Source organism: Equus caballus, chromosome 12, assembly GCF_041296265.1.
Source record: "Equus caballus isolate H_3958 breed thoroughbred chromosome 12, TB-T2T, whole genome shotgun sequence".
NCBI classification, from domain to species: domain Eukaryota; kingdom Metazoa; phylum Chordata; class Mammalia; order Perissodactyla; family Equidae; genus Equus; species Equus caballus.
Window position 1 is genome coordinate 8,575,929 of NC_091695.1, and position 17,886 is coordinate 8,593,814.

The window sequence follows — 17,886 nt, forward strand, 5'->3', positions numbered from 1 at the left end:
ATAGGAATATTAAATCTCTGCAGAGTACCCGTCTTAAGACAGCAAGACCTTCCAATTAAGCCATCTTACAGCATGCGTTCATGTTGTGGAGATTTGGCCACTAATCAAAATAATGTCCACTCTCGAGTGGGAGATGGGTGTGATCTCATCAATCATTGGGGGTTTGGACAGATGTGACCGGGTCGTGGCTAACGTTTCTCCCCCTGTGTGTGTGTATGTGTGTGTGTTTGTTTTTCTCTCTTCAGATGCTTGGGGAGTACAACCACTCAGTGCTCTGTTATGACCATGCTTTGCAGGCCAAGCCTGGGTTTGAGCAAGCTATAAAGAGGAAGCATGCTGTCCTCTGTCAGCAAAAACTCGAGCAGAAATTGGAAGCTCAACATAGGTAATCGAGAGAAAAATTTCACAGGAGCACTAGCACCATAGAACCTGGGTTAGACCTGTGTAGGGTGATATCGGTCCATCAGTTCCTTAGAATTAAGAAAACACCTATTCTAAACCATTGTTACCTCGATAAGAAAGATAAAATTGAGGGAGGCCGGCCCACTGGCGTAGCTGTTAAGTTTGTGTGTTCTGCTTCAGCAGCCCAGGGTTCACCGGTTCAGATCCCGGGTGCAGACCCATCACCACTCATCAAGCCATGCTGTGCCAGGCATCCCACATATAAAGTAGAGGAAGATGGGCACAGATGTTAGCTCAGGGCCAGTCTTCCTCAGCAAAAGGAGGAGAATTGGCAGTGGATGTTAGCTTAGGGCTAATCTTCCTCAAAAAAAAAAATAAAATAAAATTGAGGCACCTGGAAAAAAAAGGGAAGAAAGAAAAACACCTCTTCACTACTGCTAGTCCTGTCCCTTTTCTCCAAATCCAGGAGGTTTAGCTCAATTCAGTGGTTGTCTGGAGGAATCTTTTTAATAACATGGATTGCAGGAACTGGAGAATGTTTGCAGTAAATGCTGTCGTGTAGATCTTTACAGTTTTGACCATCGATTAGTTTTATGAAGTCAGATGGAGGAGGTGCTGCCAGATACTCAGTAATTCTATTGATTATGTTTTTATTGCCATAGAATACACTGTCAGTAAAATCACTTGCAGGTGCTGTATTTGGTCTTTCTCCACTTTGGCTCCTAGAATTGGGCTATTGTTGTGTTAGTTAAGTGACATTCTTTACGTTAGTTAAGAGACATCATTTGGCCCACCTTTTAATCAGATTTGGTTGAAAAATATAAATAATTATTTCATTCCATAAATAATAGGGCCAGTTAAGAAACTTCACATAACTCAGAAGCGAATTATTTATCTCGTATAGAATTAGCCTTGATCTTGGGAGTCTACTTTGATTATTAGACAATGAAATGGAGATTGGGAATTTACTATACTATTGTATTTGCTGTTTTTCCAATCTGTTTAAAGCATAGTGTAGTAAAAAGGCAAGAATGACAGCTCACCGTTTGTACCTGGCTTCTGTCACACCTGATCAGAATTTGCCCTGCCTGAGCTTCCAGCATCATGTTCTGAAGAATCAAATTGGTTCTTTCCTATAAAAACTATGCAGCTCCTAAATCTCCACATCACAGTGTAATCGGTAATAAGATTTTTGTGATTAAATATAATCAGGCAGTTGATTTATTGATATTAGATGGTAGAGAATATTTCTTTCTAAGCAAAGTTTCTGTGGTTTTTCCCCAAATGTATGCACCAAGGAATTAAAGTGTGAGAGCAACGTACTATGGCCCTCACTCTTAACCTTGTCACAGGCAGAATCAAAGGAAAAGGTAAAAAGGAGGATTCTAGGAAGGCTTTGAATATCAGTGGAACTAACACACACTTTGTGAAGGGAAATAGAGTTGTTAAATACTTAAAGATTTAGAGTGTATTGTTATGTGTCTTTTTTGGCACCTGTGAAGTCCAACACACCATTTAACGTCAAGGTAGTTGTATTTACGGGAAGAATTTCACATCCATCTTTTTGCCCCCAAGTTTTTTTTTGTTTTTTGTTTTTAAAGATTTTATTTTTTTCCTTTTTCTCCCCAAAGCCCCCTGGTACATAGTTGTATATTCTTAGTTGTGGGTCCTTCTAGTTGTGGCATGTGGGACGCCGCCTCAGTGTGGTTTGATGAGCAGTGCCATGTCCGCGCCCAGGATTTGAACCAGCGAAACACTGGGCCGCCTGCAGCGGAACGCGTGAACTTAACCACTCAGCCACGGGGCCGGCCCCTTTGCCCCCAAGTTTTAATAAAATGATAGCATTTATTTAGCCCCATCGTTCCAGAACCTGTGGTATACTGCTTGTATTTTAAAAGAAAAGAAGCTGGCAATTATTGCCGAGAACCTGTGTGTTTACGTGGGTTTAAAAATTCACAGTTTTAAAGCTTTGTAACTTTTCTCTGGTGTAAAAAAATGCTCAGATCCCTCCAGCGAACGCTGAATGAGTTGAAGGACTATCAAAAGCAGCATGACCACTACCTGAGGCAGCAGGAGATCCTGGAAAAACACAAGCTCATTCAGGAGGAGCAGATCTTGAGAAATATCATCCATGAGACACAGATGGCAAAAGAGGCACAATTAGGTAAGTATTGGCTCCAGATGACTGAAGACAGGTTAGGAAATTCACTTCTAGCATGCTTTCCTCTTTCACAGCCTTCGCGTAGCCATAAAGCAGTAGAAAGTTGTGCGTGTGGCTTTCCTCAATCTTAAAATCAAGAGCCATCACAGCAGATATACCAGCAGGCCTGGGGAGCTGGTTTGGTCCCTCTAGCTTTTTTTAGTTGACATTTTAAAGGAAAAAAACAAGTCTTTTAGATCCTAAGAGTCTAGCAACCATTGTTTGCCCTCTATTGCTTCGATAGGCGTGTCTGTCTCCTGCAGATCTTGTTACCGTCCAGATTCAGATTCAGTACTTCTCAGGGGCGCCTGAGATTCTGTATTTCTAGCAAGTTCCCATTTGATGCCTGTTGCTGCTGGTGTGAAAACACACTGTGAGTGACACGGCCCTACACCAAGTAAACACAAGCCGTCAGACACACCCTAGAGCCAAAGCATCCACACTCTTCAGCCAACACTGGCAACAAGGCTAAAATTCCTTTTTGTCTAGCTCCCTTAAGAACCAGTGTTTTATTTTAGAACTGAGATTTTAGACTAAAATTTATCTCAAGCAGAAACTCTTAACCTGGATCAACAGATTAGTTTCGGGGGGTTCTGAAATCATCCCCACAATTATATGGAGAATTTTGTATGTATACAGTTTTTTTCTGGGAAGAAGATATATATATTAAAATTAAAATATATGGCTCTATTAAAATCTCATAGAGTATATGACCCAAAAATAGAACCACTGATCTGAGGGAACTTGGGCTGACAGAAGATCCGTCATTGAGTGTATCCAGAATGTTTCGTTTCTGATTAAACCCTAAGGGAACAGATCTGACAGCTTGACATCAAAGAATAAATTAATAGAATCCCTTATTTACAGCCTTTTCCCTTGAGAAATATACTGGTCTGGAAGGCCTCTTAACCTCTGAACCTGAACCATTTACAGTGCATTTTATAATCCACCTCGCAAGTTTTCTTTGCTATTTTGAATGTAAAGAGTTATGTTCAGTCCTTGCGATTATTTACTGCTCAGTCTTTACTGAAATGCACCCAGAGCTCTTGTATATAAATCTGAAACAGACTTACCAAGTCTATAAAATAAATTTTCTCCAGGGAGATGGCCGAAGTCTCTTAAAACAATGTAATCGGTAGATTTTATAATCATAGAATGCAATTCCCAGAAGATACCTCAGTGATTATCTGGTGGAGCTTCTTTGTTTTATAGATGGAGAAACCAAGGCTTCTTTTGAATGATTTAATTTAATTAGCCATTAATGAGTGTTCTCTGTGTAAGTACGCTGCCAAGCTCTGAGGAATACAGGGTTGAAACTAAATGAAACTAAGAAAATCATTTTGGCATTGCTGATCTTTCTTATCAGAATTTCCTTTCCTGCTCCAGGAAATCATCAGATATGCCGTCTGGTCAACCAGCAGCATAGTTTACATTGCCAGTGGGACCAACCTGTGCGCTACCATCGTGGAGATATCTTTGAAAATGTGGACTATGTTCAGGTCTTTTTCTTGATTCTTTTAGTTTTTATAAAGTTTTGCATATCTAAGAGTAATATCGCTTTTCCCCCCTTGATTCCTTGTATATTTGATCCCTAAAATTTGTGACTATAATTGAAGGTTTCGAGTATCTGTTATGTTTATGAAGTCAGCTTTTACAGAGAGTACTCAGTTACTCCATAAATAACATTTCTATTTGCCAAAAAATATTCATCATATTCATTCCTTTTTCTCATGTCTTTCCTACCCCATCCCAGTTCCATTCTCTTGTTTAACAGGGTTTCAGAAATACACAAGAACTGTGGTATCTTGTGAAAATATCTCACAATGTTTTACCTTGGTTTGGAGGAAGGCTGTAGATATTTGAAATTGATTGTACAATAGCGTATAATGCCTAAATGATAGCTAGATAAACTCTGAAGAATGCTTCTTGAGTTCCCCTGTTTCTACCCACTGCAAACTCGTAGAGTAGTGATCATTTTAGTCTAAGTAGGGGAGGGGAATAATGAGCCAAACCTCTGAATCAGCTGAACATTAAACCTAGGAGACTAAGTCATAGAAAGGAATTAAAGGGACAGGAAAACAATCCATGCCGTTTCTCTTACTCCAATGGCATAGTTGATTGAAGTTGCTAACTATACATTATTATCTGTGAGAGAATACTGTTGGGCATAGTTCTGAAAATTAAGGTCTGATTGTTTTAATACTGACCTACTTCCTGATTTCCTACTAATTCTGAGTAGCCACTAATGTTTTGGGGTTAAGTCTTAGTCACAACTCCTTTTCCACTTCCAGTTTGATTGAACTTTTCTTTTCACTTTCTAGTTTGGTGAGGATTCATCAACGTCCAGTATGATGTCTGTGAACTTTGATGTTCAGGCAAATCAGAGCGATATCAGTGATTTGGTCAAGTCTTCTCCTGTAGCCCATTCTATCCTCTGGATCTGGGGCCGGGACTCTGATGCGTATAGGGTAAGTTCACAGAGGATGAAGGAGCTTTCTCAAACAGACAAGATCTCTTAAAGCAGTGAATGGCCCTCAACCTCACTGATTAACGTGGTCCCTGTCACTGTTCAGCTTAGTTCAGCAAAGACTTACTAAACTTCTGTTAGATGGAAGGTATTCTGCTAGGTGGTAGATAAGTACGACGCAGGATCTGCCTTGAGTTCTTCTTCCCAATCAAGTGGGGCACCTAGACACCCTATCAAATTCAAATTTGAGCTCTAATTTTAATTCAAAGCTTTGAGCTCTAAGTATAATTACCAACCGCGACAAGTTTCTAACCTTGACGTAAGTGTATGCTTGTATGTACTTCACTCATTTAATCAGCATTCTTTTACTGAGCTTCCAGTGTGTACCAGGCTGGTACTATGAATATAATATGCAAGCTCTTGCTCTGCTGGAGCTTGCATTCTAAAGGAGGGTGCAGATAATAAACAAGCTAATGAGTATGTACTTCTAAGCTAGCTAAGAAATAATTGTATGTTGGCCATGGGAATATCAAGGTATAAGGATCGAGACCTTGTATTTTTTATTCACCGTTAAATTTTCAGAATTTAACTGAGTTTTATTCTAACAGAATTAATACAGCCACTTAGATTTAATTATATTCCTCAAAATTTGATAGCTTCAGTATATAAGTTTAGTAAGCCTCTGTACATATTATTTATCCTTAGAAAAGTGAACATTTTACAAATCGAAAAACAATTTTTAAATGCTGGCATTGACAAAGCAAAGGCCTTAGTTCGGAGAAAGATAGGTTCATTTAGCATGTTGAAATCTTAAATCCAAAGAAATTTGTGAGAAACTTTCTTTCTTTGTTAGGACAAACAGCATATTCTGTGGCCTAAGAGAGCGGACTGTGCCGAAAGCTATCCCAGAGTCCCTGTTGGTGGGGAATTACCAACGTATTTCCTGCCTCCGGAGAACAAAGGACTCAGGCAAGTGCTGATGGATTTGGCAAAGCACTTGATTCTGCATGGTTGTCAGCTGGCGGTTCTTTGAGAGCACCAGCCTTGGACTTGAAAGGTTAAGTCTTTATCTTGAAGTCGCCCAAACTTTGAAAATGTGAATCTTGTTCCTTTTTCTTGTGCCAGGATCCACGAACTCAACAGTGACGATTATTCTTCAGAAGAAGAGGTCCAAACCCCTGACTGTTCCATAACTGACTTCAGAAAAAGCCAGACTCTTTCCTACTTAGTCAAAGAATTAGAGGTCCGCATGGATCTGAAAGCCAAAATGCCAGATGACCATGCACGCAAAGTAAGGCTCACGTGGGCTGGTGTGTATTGCCGTCCGTTCTGGGTGACTCCACAAGCCTCTTAGGAGGAATACAAATTTGATAGAAGGCAGTTGTTGCGCTTTAAGTTTATAAGACTGAAGGATAGAGTTAAAGAATTGGTGAGATCACTAAGAAGTCAGTCATGCCAGTGAAGGAGTGCCAGGACAGTGTTCCTCAGGGCTGCTGTTTACATGGACCACCTAATCCCTGTTCCTCTAAGAGGGCTACAGAGATGAGTCAGCAGAACTCTGTTTACCTAACCGAGGCCCTTCTGACCACTTCAATTTAGCTTTGTATCCTCCAAGCCTCTAGAAGTTTGAAAACTTGAAGATTCTCTTTCCCTGGCTTTATCAACCCTGACTTGGCCTTATATGAGGTCCTCAGGAATTTATATGAATTTGATAACCACTTTGCAAACATTATAAATAAGTTCTGTTACGCTGTTTTAATTCCTGTTAGTTGTGTACAACTAGGAATGTTTTATTATTGAGTATAAATGGTATGTTAGATACCTTTCCATAGATACTAATGAAAACCTTACCTTTTCACAGAGGAAACAGACCATCACAATGACCTTTTTAAAAATAATTTTAAAACTACGAACAGTTACTACTTACATTCAACATTTACTGGGGCAAAATACATGTTCCAGGCAGTTTGGAGTGCTAGGAATATAAAGATAATAGACCGTGAGCCCTACCTTAGAGTCGCTCACAGTTACACAGATGCCGCAAGAACATGAAGTAGATTGAAAGTCTGGTGCTCTTCCAACTAGGAAAGATAGATTTTTATTGCATCACGTATTGCATGCTGTTGTCTTCTGAATAATTTCTCATTGGGTTCTGGACACTTAGGTTGACTTTAATGGGGTATGGTAGATCACTTTAATACACGTATGGGATATATGTCTTTTTAACTTTCTTGTTGTTGTTAAAAGAACCTAGGGCACACATGTGAACAGGTCAACACCTGCAGGTATGCCGATGACCTCATGTTATTTGTATGATTATAAATATCTATTCAAATTAGCTGTTCCCAAGGAGCTCAAGTAAAAACTGCTATCTGTAGAAATTCTTTTCAAATGTCTTCCCTGTTATTTTCAATTGAGTCAATCTTCCTTTTGATGTTTTCAGATTTTGCTTTCCCGTATTAATAACTATACTATCCCAGAAGAAGAAATTGGGTCTTTCTTATTTCATGCCATTAATAAGGTGAGTCACCTACTTCAGACATCTAAAATTTAGAGGCTTGGTAATTGTAATTAAAAGTTACAATGCATGTATTAAAACCCTTTTTAGAACAAGTACTGTGTTCTTGTATTAACTGAAGTGTTTGGGGGTTTTTCAGCCAAATGCTCCCGTCTGGCTGATCCTCAATGAAGCTGGACTCTACTGGAGAGCAGTGGGAAACAGCACGTTTGCCATCGCGTGTCTTCAGAGGGCCTTGAACCTGGCTCCCCTCCAGTACCAGGACGTTCCTCTCGTGAACTTGGCCAACCTTTTGATTCACTATGGCCTTCATCTTGATGCCACTAAGCTGCTCCTTCAAGCTTTGGCCATCAATAGCTCTGAGGTGAGGCTTTATATTTCTTTGTAGCTACATGTACTGTGTGGGGGTAACTCAAATTCAGAGTCCAATTTGTATTTCTCTCGGGAGGGCATAAAAAAATCTCGTGTTTTGTTTTTCAGAGCAAATTTGCATATTTTGAGAGGGCATAAAACAGATTTTATTTTTTGATGTGTTTATTTCTTTATTTTAAATGAGTGCAATTTATAATTATACCATTAATTTTTTTTTAGAAACTTACATTTAAATAAGAATGCTAAAAATGTACTGCCATTTTTTTATGTCAGTCTGAAACATCTGGTTCTTTATCCTACTCATCACAGCGTGCATGCTGCTTAGGATTATACTGATTTACAGCTTTAATTTATAGCTGCCTTTATACCAACCAAGCCAGAGCACAGTTGAGAGGTTGTTTTGGTAAGGATGGGTAGGTGGATTGATATTCCTGCTGAACCGCCCGCACGCGGGCCGTAGAATTCTATCACTCTAGGTAGTTCTTTACTCTGTTTCATAGTTTCAAAGATACCACTTCTTTTTTTCATATTTTAGCATTTCTGAAATAAGGATGCATGTTATAATTGATGACATCATAGGTTTGGTGAAATACAGTTATAATAAATACACAATTAAATTGCATTTATACCTAGTGTGTAAATGTTTATGTTTTACATCCAAAGAAAATTTTAGAAGCAGTGTGCATGAATGGTTTAGGCTTATTTGAGGTATCCCGGAACTGAACTTCATTAAAATTAAGAATTTCTGTTTATCAAAAGATACCATTAAGAGAGTAAAAGGCAAACCACAGACTGGGAAAAGGTATTTACAATAAATATTTCCAACAATGGACTCCTATCTAGTATATTGATATAAAGAACTCCTTCAAATCAATAAGAAAAAGACAACCCTTTTTTTTAATGGGGAAAACAGCAGGCACTTCAGAAATGAGGACATCCAAATGGCTGGTAAGCCCATGAGGAGATATTCAACATCATTACTAATCAAGGAAATGCAAATTAAAACCACAGTGACATGCCACTTCAGCATCTCACTAAAACAGATATATGACTGACAATACCAAGTCAGTGAATTCTCATACTTGCTGGTAGGAGTGTAAATTTGTACATCCACTTTGGAAAACTATTTGTTGTATCTCCTAAAACTAAGTGTATGCCTACCTTAAGACCTGCTAAGTATATACCCAAGGAAAGTGAGTACGTATGTCTGTCAAAAGACATTTACAAGAATGTTCATTGTAGCTTTATTGGTAATAGCCAAAAAGTGGAAACAGTCCAAATGCCTATCCGTAGGAGAATGCATGAACAAACTCTAGTATATGCACATGATGGAACATTACACATCGATTTTTTTAAAAAAATGAAGTGCTGGAGGCCAGCCCAGTGGCACAGCAGTTAAGTTCGCACGTTCCACTTCGGCAGCTGGGGGTTCGCCACTTTGGATCCTGGGTGCAGACATGGCACTGCTTGTCAAGCCATGCTGTGGCAGGATCCCACACATAAAATAGAGGAAGATGGGCACGGATGTTAGCTCAGGGCCAGTCTTCCTCAGCAAAAAGAGGAGGATTGGCAGCAGATGTTAGCTCAGGGCTAATCTTCCTCAAAAAAATAAAAAGTAAAAATGAACTACTGATACACAAAAAACATTCAGTTTCTAGGGGCTGGCCCCGTGGCCTAGTGGTTAAGTTCGCGCGCTCCGCTGCAGGCAGCCCAGTGTTTCGTTAGTTCGAATCCTGGGCGCGGACATGGCACTGCTCATCAGACCACGCTGAGGCAGCGTCCCACATGCCACAACTAGGAGAACCCACAACGAAGAATACACAACTATGTACTGGGGGGCTTTGGGGAGAAAAAGGAAAAAATAAAATCTTTAAAAAAAAAAAAACATTCAGTTTCTTGAATTTTGGGTATTATGTTGAGTGAAAGAAGCTACAAGAGGGTACACATTATTTATACACAGAAGAGAACATGCTGTTTGATTCCATTTATATGAGATTCAAGAACAGGCAAAGCTAATCTATGGTGATAGAAGTCACAACATGACAACAGTGGTTACCGCTAAGACGGGGGTTGGGTTGCTCAGGGGAACCTCTTGAGGTACTGGAAACATTCTAGATGTTTTATATTTCAACCGAGTGATGGTTACAAGGATATATACATATATAAAAATTCACTGAGCTGTACGCTTAAAACTAGTGTACATTACACACTTTATGTACTTTTTATCTTAGTAAAAAAGTGAAAAATAAATTTATATTTATGTTATACAGTTTAGAATTGCCTGATGTAAATAGAATGGACAGTTAGCCATTAACTTTTATGGGGTAATCTGAAAAAAACCAAAAAAACATACTGTAAAGGTTTTGTAACTCTCAGAAAATATTAACTCATTAACATTTTCCTGATTTTTTTTTTCTTTTCAGCCCCTGACCTTTCTGAGCCTGGGAAATGCTTACCTTGCTCTGAAGAATCTCAGTGGGGCGCTCGAAGCCTTCAGACAGGCTTTGAAATTAACCACCAAATGCCCAGAGTGTGAAAACAGCCTGAAGTTGATCCGCTGCATGCAGTTTTACCCTTTTCTGTACAACGTCACCTCTTCCATTTGCAGTGGTAAGCAGCAGTTACATGCTGGCGACATAATGGGCTCAACCAGGGTTCCTCTTGTGATCAACAGAACACGGAAAATGATTTTCTCAGTTTCTCGCCAGGATTTTGCATAGCTATTTCTAGCTACATAAGAAAGCAGTTAATTCATCACTTATTAATTAGATGCCTCAGGGTAGTAGGCTTAGTTCTCTGCCAGAACCCGAGTTGAAAAAGGCTGACTAAAGTATAATCGACTGGGGTTGATAGGCTGTGAGATTTTTTTTTCTCTCCCCAAAATCTCTGATGTTTTATGATGACTGATATTAACAGTGAAGGATATTTTTTCTGTCTGTGAACTCAAACTGTGATGAGGTTCGAAGCCGTTTTTCTGTCCTCGTGTACTGAAATACACCCCGTGGCCTTTCAGTGAAGGTGATCCAGACCTTTCCACCTTTAAAATACTTGTCTGACATTAAGTGGTATCTGTCTGCATTCTTCCACTTTCTGCCACAGCCACCAGTATAGACACCTGTGCATAAGTGTGTCCACTTGAGTCAAAAAATATTTGCGTTAATATCTAAACTGTTCTAAATTCATCAGTTAGAACTCTCTTTGTAAGAGTTCCACGGTGTTTGGTCATTGACTTGTTTAACCTTCACTACAAAGAAAGGAAAACGGATTTGACTTGAATTATGAAAGGTGTGGTTTACATATGTGTGGATCCTTAGTTCCAGTAGAGCAAACAGTAGCTGCTCTGTTAATGTTCAAGTGAGATTGCAATATTCAAGCAGAGGGCCATCAGTCCAGCTCCTTCACTTCAGGTGTTTAAAAAAAAAACAAAAACAGACACGCACTTGGTTAAGAGACTTGTGTAACAGACATCAATAATTACTAGTAGATTTGGTACCCAAAATTGATTTTCCTGATTCACCATACAGGCATACTTCATTGTATTGCTCTTTGCAAATACTACATTTTTACAGATTGAAGGTTTGTAACAACCCTGTGTCAAGCAAGTCTATCAGCACCCTTTTTGAACATTTGCTTACTTTGTGTCTCTGTGGCACATTTTGATAATTCTCACAATATTCCAAACCTTTTCATTATTATTATGTTTTTTATGGTGATCTATGATCAGTGATCTTTGATGTTACTATTATAATTGTTTTGGGGTGCCACAAACTGCACCAAAGTAAGACTGTGAACTTAATTGATAAATGCTGTTTGTGTTCTGACTCCACCGACTGTCCATTCCTCAGTTTCTCTCCCTCTCCTCACACATCCATATCCCCTGAGACACAGCAATGTTGAAGTTAGGCTGATTAATAACCCTACAATGGCCTCTAAGTGTTCAAGTGAAAGGAAGAGTCGCACATCTCTCGCTTTAAATCAAAAGCTAGAAATGTCTAAAGCATGTGCATGTCGAAAACTGGGACAGGCTGAAAGCTAGACCTCTTGTGCCAAACGGTTAGCCAAGTTGTGAATGCACAGGAAAAGTTCTTGAAGGAAATTAAAAGTGCTACTCCACTGAACACACGAATGACAGGAAAGTGAAACAGCCTTATTGCTGATATGGAGAAAGTTTTAGTGGTCTGGATGGAAGATCAAACCAGCCACAACATTCCCTTAAAGCAAAGCCTAATCCAGAGCAAGGCCCTAACTCTCTTCAATTCCACAAAGGCAGAGAGGGGAGGAAGCTGCAGAGGAAAAGCTTGAAGCTAGCAGAGGTTGGCTCATGAGGTTTAAGGAAAGAAGCCATCTCCATAACAGAAAAGTGCACGGTGAAGCAGCAGGTGCTGAGGCAGAAGCTGCAGCAAGTTCTCCGGAAGATGTAGCTGAGATCATTGATGAGAGTGACTACACTAAGCAACAGATTTTCAGTGTAGATGGAACAGCCTTCTATTGGAAGAAGATGCCACCTAGTACTTTCATAGCTAGAGAGGAGAAGTCCGTGCCTGGCTTCAAAGCTTCAGAGGACAGGCTGGCTCTCTTGCTAGGAGCTGATGCAGCTGATGACCTTAAGTTGAAGCCAGTGCTCATTTACCCTTCCAAAAATCCTAAGGCCCTAAGAATTATGCTAAATTTACTTTGCCTGTGCTCTATAAATGGAACAACAAAGCCTGGATGACAGCACATCTCGTTACAACCTGGTTTACTGAATCTTCAAGCCCGCTGTTGAGACCTACTGAGAAAAGAAGATTCCTTTCGAAATATTGCTGCTCATTGACAATGCACCTGGTCACCCAAGAGCTCTGATGGAGCTGTGCTGTGAGATGAATGTTGTTTTCATGCCTGCTGACACAACACCCTTTCTGCAGCCCATGGATCAAGGAGTCATTTCGACTTTCAAGTCTTATTATTTAAGAAATACATTTTGTAAGGCTATACCTGCCATAGGTAGTGATCCTGCTGTTGAGTCTGGGCAAAGAAAATTGAAAACCTTCTGGAAAGGATTCACCATTCTAGACGCCATTAGAAACATTCATGATTCGTGGGAAGAGGTCAAAATATCAATATTAACGGGAGTTTGGAGGAAGTTGATTCCAGCCCTCATGGATGACTTTGAGGGGTTCAAGACTTCAGTGGAGGAAGTAACTGCAGATGTGGCGGAAACAGCAAAGGAACAAGAATTAGAAGAGCAGCCTGAAGATGTAACTGAATTGCTGCAGCCTCATGACAACTTTTAATGGATGAGCAAAGAGAGTGGTTTCTTGAGGTGGAATCCTGGTAAAGATGCTGTGAAGACTGTTGAAATGACAATAAAGGATTTAGAATATTATATAACCTTAGTTGATGAAGCAGTGGCAGGGCTTGAGAAGATTGGCTCCAATTTTGAAAGAAGCTCTGCTATGGGTAAAATGCTATCGAACAGCATCGCATTCTAGAGAGAAGTTGTTCATGAAAAGAAGAGTCAATTGACGTGGCAAACTTTGCTGTTGTCTTATTTTAAGAAAGTGCCACAGGGGCTGGCCCCGTGGCCGAGTGGTTAAGTTCGCGCACTCCGCTGCAGGCGGCCCAGTGTTTCATGGTTCAAATCCTGGGCGCGGACATGGCACTGCTCCTCAAACCACACTGAGGCAGCGTCCCACATGCCACAACTAGAAGGACCCACAACAAAGAATATACAACTAGGTACCAGGGGGCTTTGGGGAGAAAAAGGAAAAAAAATAAAATCTTTAAAAATAAAAAATAAAGTGCCACAGCCACCCCAACCTTCAGCAACCACCACCCTCTGAAGACTCAGATGATGGTTAGCATTTTTGAGCAATAAAATACTTTTTAGTTAAGGTATGTACATTATTTTTTTAGACATAATGCTATTGCACACTTAATAGACTACAATATATTGTAAACATAACTTTTATATGCACTGAGAAACCAAAAAATTTATGTGACTTGCTTTATTGTGATTTCACTTTGTTGCAATACTTGCTTTTTCGTGGTGGTCTGGAACCAAACCCTCAGTTTCTCCGAGGTATGCCTGTGCTAGACTGCCTTAGGATTTTAGTGAAATGACAGGCAGTAAGTAGTGTTTATATTTTTTAAATATCAGAGCCCACTTTTTTGGTGAAGAAACCAAAAACTTCTCAGCAGCGTAACTCTGTAACTCAGTTGTGGATCAGTGTTGAACTCAGTCTAGACTAGAGTTCTTACGTGAATGCTCAAGACCCAAGAGAGCGTTTTAGCAAGGCAATAAAACAGAGTGGCTACTGCGAGAGCCAGACAGATTCGTGTGTGAGCCCCAGCTCTGCCATTGTTGTCTTTCTGATCCCACTAAAGCAACTTGTGTCCTTGTGTATGAAATGAAAGATAATAAAATCGATCCCATGTACTATTAGGGAAGGCTAAATGAGAACCTTATCACAGAATAGGTGTTGAGTAAAAGTAAGCCATTACAAATTCATAATGAATACAAAATACTTAGAACTTTAAAGGTGTAAAGTATAGATCTTTATCTTCTTACTTATCCTAGAAAATATCTTGTGGTCTTTTAAATTTTGTGGGAGACCTAAGGACAGCCTTGTAAACAGGATTTCACTTTTTTCAGTGAGTTGTCTATATTAATAGAATCTCTTATTTTCTTTCTTTACTGTCATTGCCCTCACCTCTCTTGATTTCTTTCTGTTATTAGGAAGAAGGATTTTGTGTGTATATAGTGACCCTTTTCTAAAAAGCCTTTTCCTTAGCATTAGTTTTACATGCTCTTGCTTAGTATTTCAGTTTTCTGAAATTTATTCTCATTTTGTGTCACCCATGTCAAGAGGAGATTCGGTTATCTTGAGCTTTTTCCCCAGAGCATCACTTCAACTAGCCCAGGAAGCTAATAACTTGAAACAGATCTTTCTCAAAGTCATAGTATCTGATAGTTTAGATTATCTCAAGGATATTATTGGATCCGATACACTAGCAATAAAAGAAAGTAATTTGATTTGAGAAGAGGGAATACATTTTTTAGTTTTTTCAAAGACAGCTCATTTATAAAAAATTTTTTAAAAACATTTAGACCTCTTATATTGTAACTAACTAGTTACAATAATCCAACATCTGCTAACTCCTAAATAAATACTGGTACCCCTAATGGAAATGTATGCTATAGCATTTTCTAGGTTTAAAAACTCATTGATGGTACTGAACTAATTTCAATATTGAATTTTTCTTTGACAGTGTTTTTGCATTACTTGTTTCCAAAGTAATCCTGTTCATTCATAGTTGTTTGCTCAGTTCCAGCTTTGAAAAGCTGAAACTTGAAAGAAGCAAACACAGACTATAGAAACCATGAACTTCTTGTATTTGACACCCTTAATGGTTGCATCTCCTTCAGTTATCTCTGGGCTTTACTAAATAGTTGATGAAAAGAAAGACAAAAGCCTTCAATAATGATTAGCAATTTCTGTACCTTCAGATGATTTTCTCTGCCTTTTGCTTTTTCATTTTTGCTTATTGAATAAGATTCGTAAGTTATCTTACTTGTCTGACACATTATCTGTCTAAAGTTTTTGTTAAGACAGTACAAAGCTTTCAAGAGGTTGGCAAGGTTCATGATTTTTTCCCATATAATAATCAAGAAATTCATATTATAATTGGTTTTTATTAGACAAGAATTTAAGCTGCCCTTATCCACCCCTTTCCCAACCATAAAATTATCCTATGAAAGTCAATTTGAAAAGCTACCAATTTAAAAGCTTTTCAGATAAGCTTTTCAAGATCAAAAATAGGTAAGTACTCTTGGAAAAACCTTTTTAAAATAATTTTTCTGACCTCTACTGTTAATCTTCCACAAATTATTTTCTTTAAAGATCCATATTAGTAACTATTTTTACAGCAACTGTAATAATATAGTATAATGTCTTGGGTAGTATGAACTTAATGGTAAAATCGTATGTTAACATTAGCAAGTATTTTATTGCTTTTCATATATAATCATGGAATTCTTCATACAGATTTTCAGTTTATGTTTCTTGGAATATCTGCACGGGTAATGTATTCTCTTACCTTTGAATACTGATTTTTTCAGTCTAAAAATACATAATCACGGGGCCAGCCCCATGGTATAGTGGTTAATTTCAGCACACTCCACTTCAGTGGCCTGGGTTCACTGGTTCGGATCCCAAGTGCAGACCTATGCCACTTATCAGCCATGCTGTGGCAGCAACCCACATAAAAAGCAGAGGAAGATTGGCACAGATGTTAGCTCAGGGCTCGTCTTCCTCAAGCAGAAGAAATAAAAATAATCACTATGTTCACAAAATTTTTCTGCTTAGAAAGACGTTATAGCTTAAAAAATGTGTCAGTTAGTGCAGAATTATTTATCTGACAGTTTTCCAAACTTTTATTAATCTATAAATCGTTTGATTGACTGCCATTTGCTAGGTGCATATGTCCTTATAGCAACTGCTTATCATCATCTCTCTCTTTCTCTCTCTCTCTCGTTTGAATAGCATTTAATAAATCCTTCTCTTTTATAGGTAGTTTTATATTGCCACTACAACTTCAAGGATGCTGGAAAGGAAAACTTAATAGATTGATTTTTTAATAGCCTGCTCTCAAGTTGACTATAAAAAAGAAACTCATGCTTCCAGTTTTGATTAAATATTCTATTTCGGCAATTTTGAAATACATACTGTTTTTCCACATTTATTGGTTTGTTATTTTACAGTTGGATTTAACTTAAATAGAACTGAACGGGTTATTTTAACAAACTTCTTCAATAACAACATACTTAGCCCCTTTTTTGAAGTAAAATGGAATCTCTTAAATAAATTTATAATACTTCTAAGTATAGGTAAGCTCTCTTAAGTGCTGAGCACTAAAGAAAGGACTTTTTTTTAATTAGGATAAATGAAGTGTCACAGAGAATGAAACTTCATGAAGCAATAATGATTATCTTCTCTAATGACCAAAAATGGAAAGTAATTTATAATAACAATAGGAGCAAAATGTAGATATTGAATCCATAATATCCATGATGATGGATTTTCCAAGCATTTGTTACTCGAAAATATTTTCTAAACACTTCATCCCTCAACTTCACTAATTTGCAAATTAAAAAGTTACATCCAGCAAAGATATTTTCTACTATGTAAGTAATCTAGATTGTTCTATTATTGTCTCTGATATGTATAATTTTGTGTTTAGTAGGCTTCATTCAGTATTGTTTTTCTTATATTGGAAAACATAAGACCAATGGTAGATTATATTTATTAGATTTCATTTATGTGAGATGCTTACAGCTATGCCACTAACAATAGCATTGATATTTAACAAATATAATTAAACGTCAAATCCAGGATTTCTGAACCCTGGTCTTTTCTTAATTCATTAAGATGCATGCCCACTTAAAATTATGCCCAGATCTATAGAAATTATGAATATATATTATACAGAACTCAGATTCTAATGTGTAGGTATGCTTAGAATTTTATACGTTTCTCTATGATATGTATTTGAAAGCTTTTACCATTATAGAAAAAATAGAAAAATTTCCAGATCACGTACATGAGCTTTAATATCTGTTCCGGTGTGCAGAAGAATTATCCTGTGTTGTCTTGACAGTGTTTCTGTGTTTATAGCATCTATTTACCTGTCTTATCTCCTTTTATAACTTGTTTCATTGCCTGCAGTTTCAGTCTGTATTCTTCAACCTAAATTCCTGTAGATATATGACTTGCAGCTTAAAAGCAATTTTACATGGAGTTCAGATTTTGAAGAAAAAGAAATCCTGCCTTTTTCTGCCCTCTTGTGGAGTATCCAGTATGTGCTACCTGCAATTAAAGAACCTTTGCGTTGTCACGTTCTTCATGAGATTAGTGAAGATACCTGCTTTAAAAAAGAAAAGATACA

General features: G+C 38.2%; 1 protein-coding gene across 2 annotated transcripts in view; it reads left to right on the forward strand.

Moving 5' to 3' along the window:
- Window positions 1–17,886, forward strand: part of TTC17 (tetratricopeptide repeat domain 17) — a 116,319-nt gene that overhangs the window by 36,152 nt on the left and 62,281 nt on the right. For both annotated transcript variants that reach the window (XM_023653901.2, XM_070229328.1), the window contains exons 8-16: window positions 246–385; window positions 2,406–2,566; window positions 3,989–4,101; window positions 4,924–5,070; window positions 5,923–6,038; window positions 6,195–6,360; window positions 7,513–7,590; window positions 7,727–7,951; window positions 10,383–10,569. In XM_023653901.2, coding sequence (XP_023509669.1) covers window positions 246–385; window positions 2,406–2,566; window positions 3,989–4,101; window positions 4,924–5,070; window positions 5,923–6,038; window positions 6,195–6,360; window positions 7,513–7,590; window positions 7,727–7,951; window positions 10,383–10,569 — 1,333 coding nt within the window. The remainder of the gene's footprint in view (window positions 1–245; window positions 386–2,405; window positions 2,567–3,988; window positions 4,102–4,923; window positions 5,071–5,922; window positions 6,039–6,194; window positions 6,361–7,512; window positions 7,591–7,726; window positions 7,952–10,382; window positions 10,570–17,886) is intronic.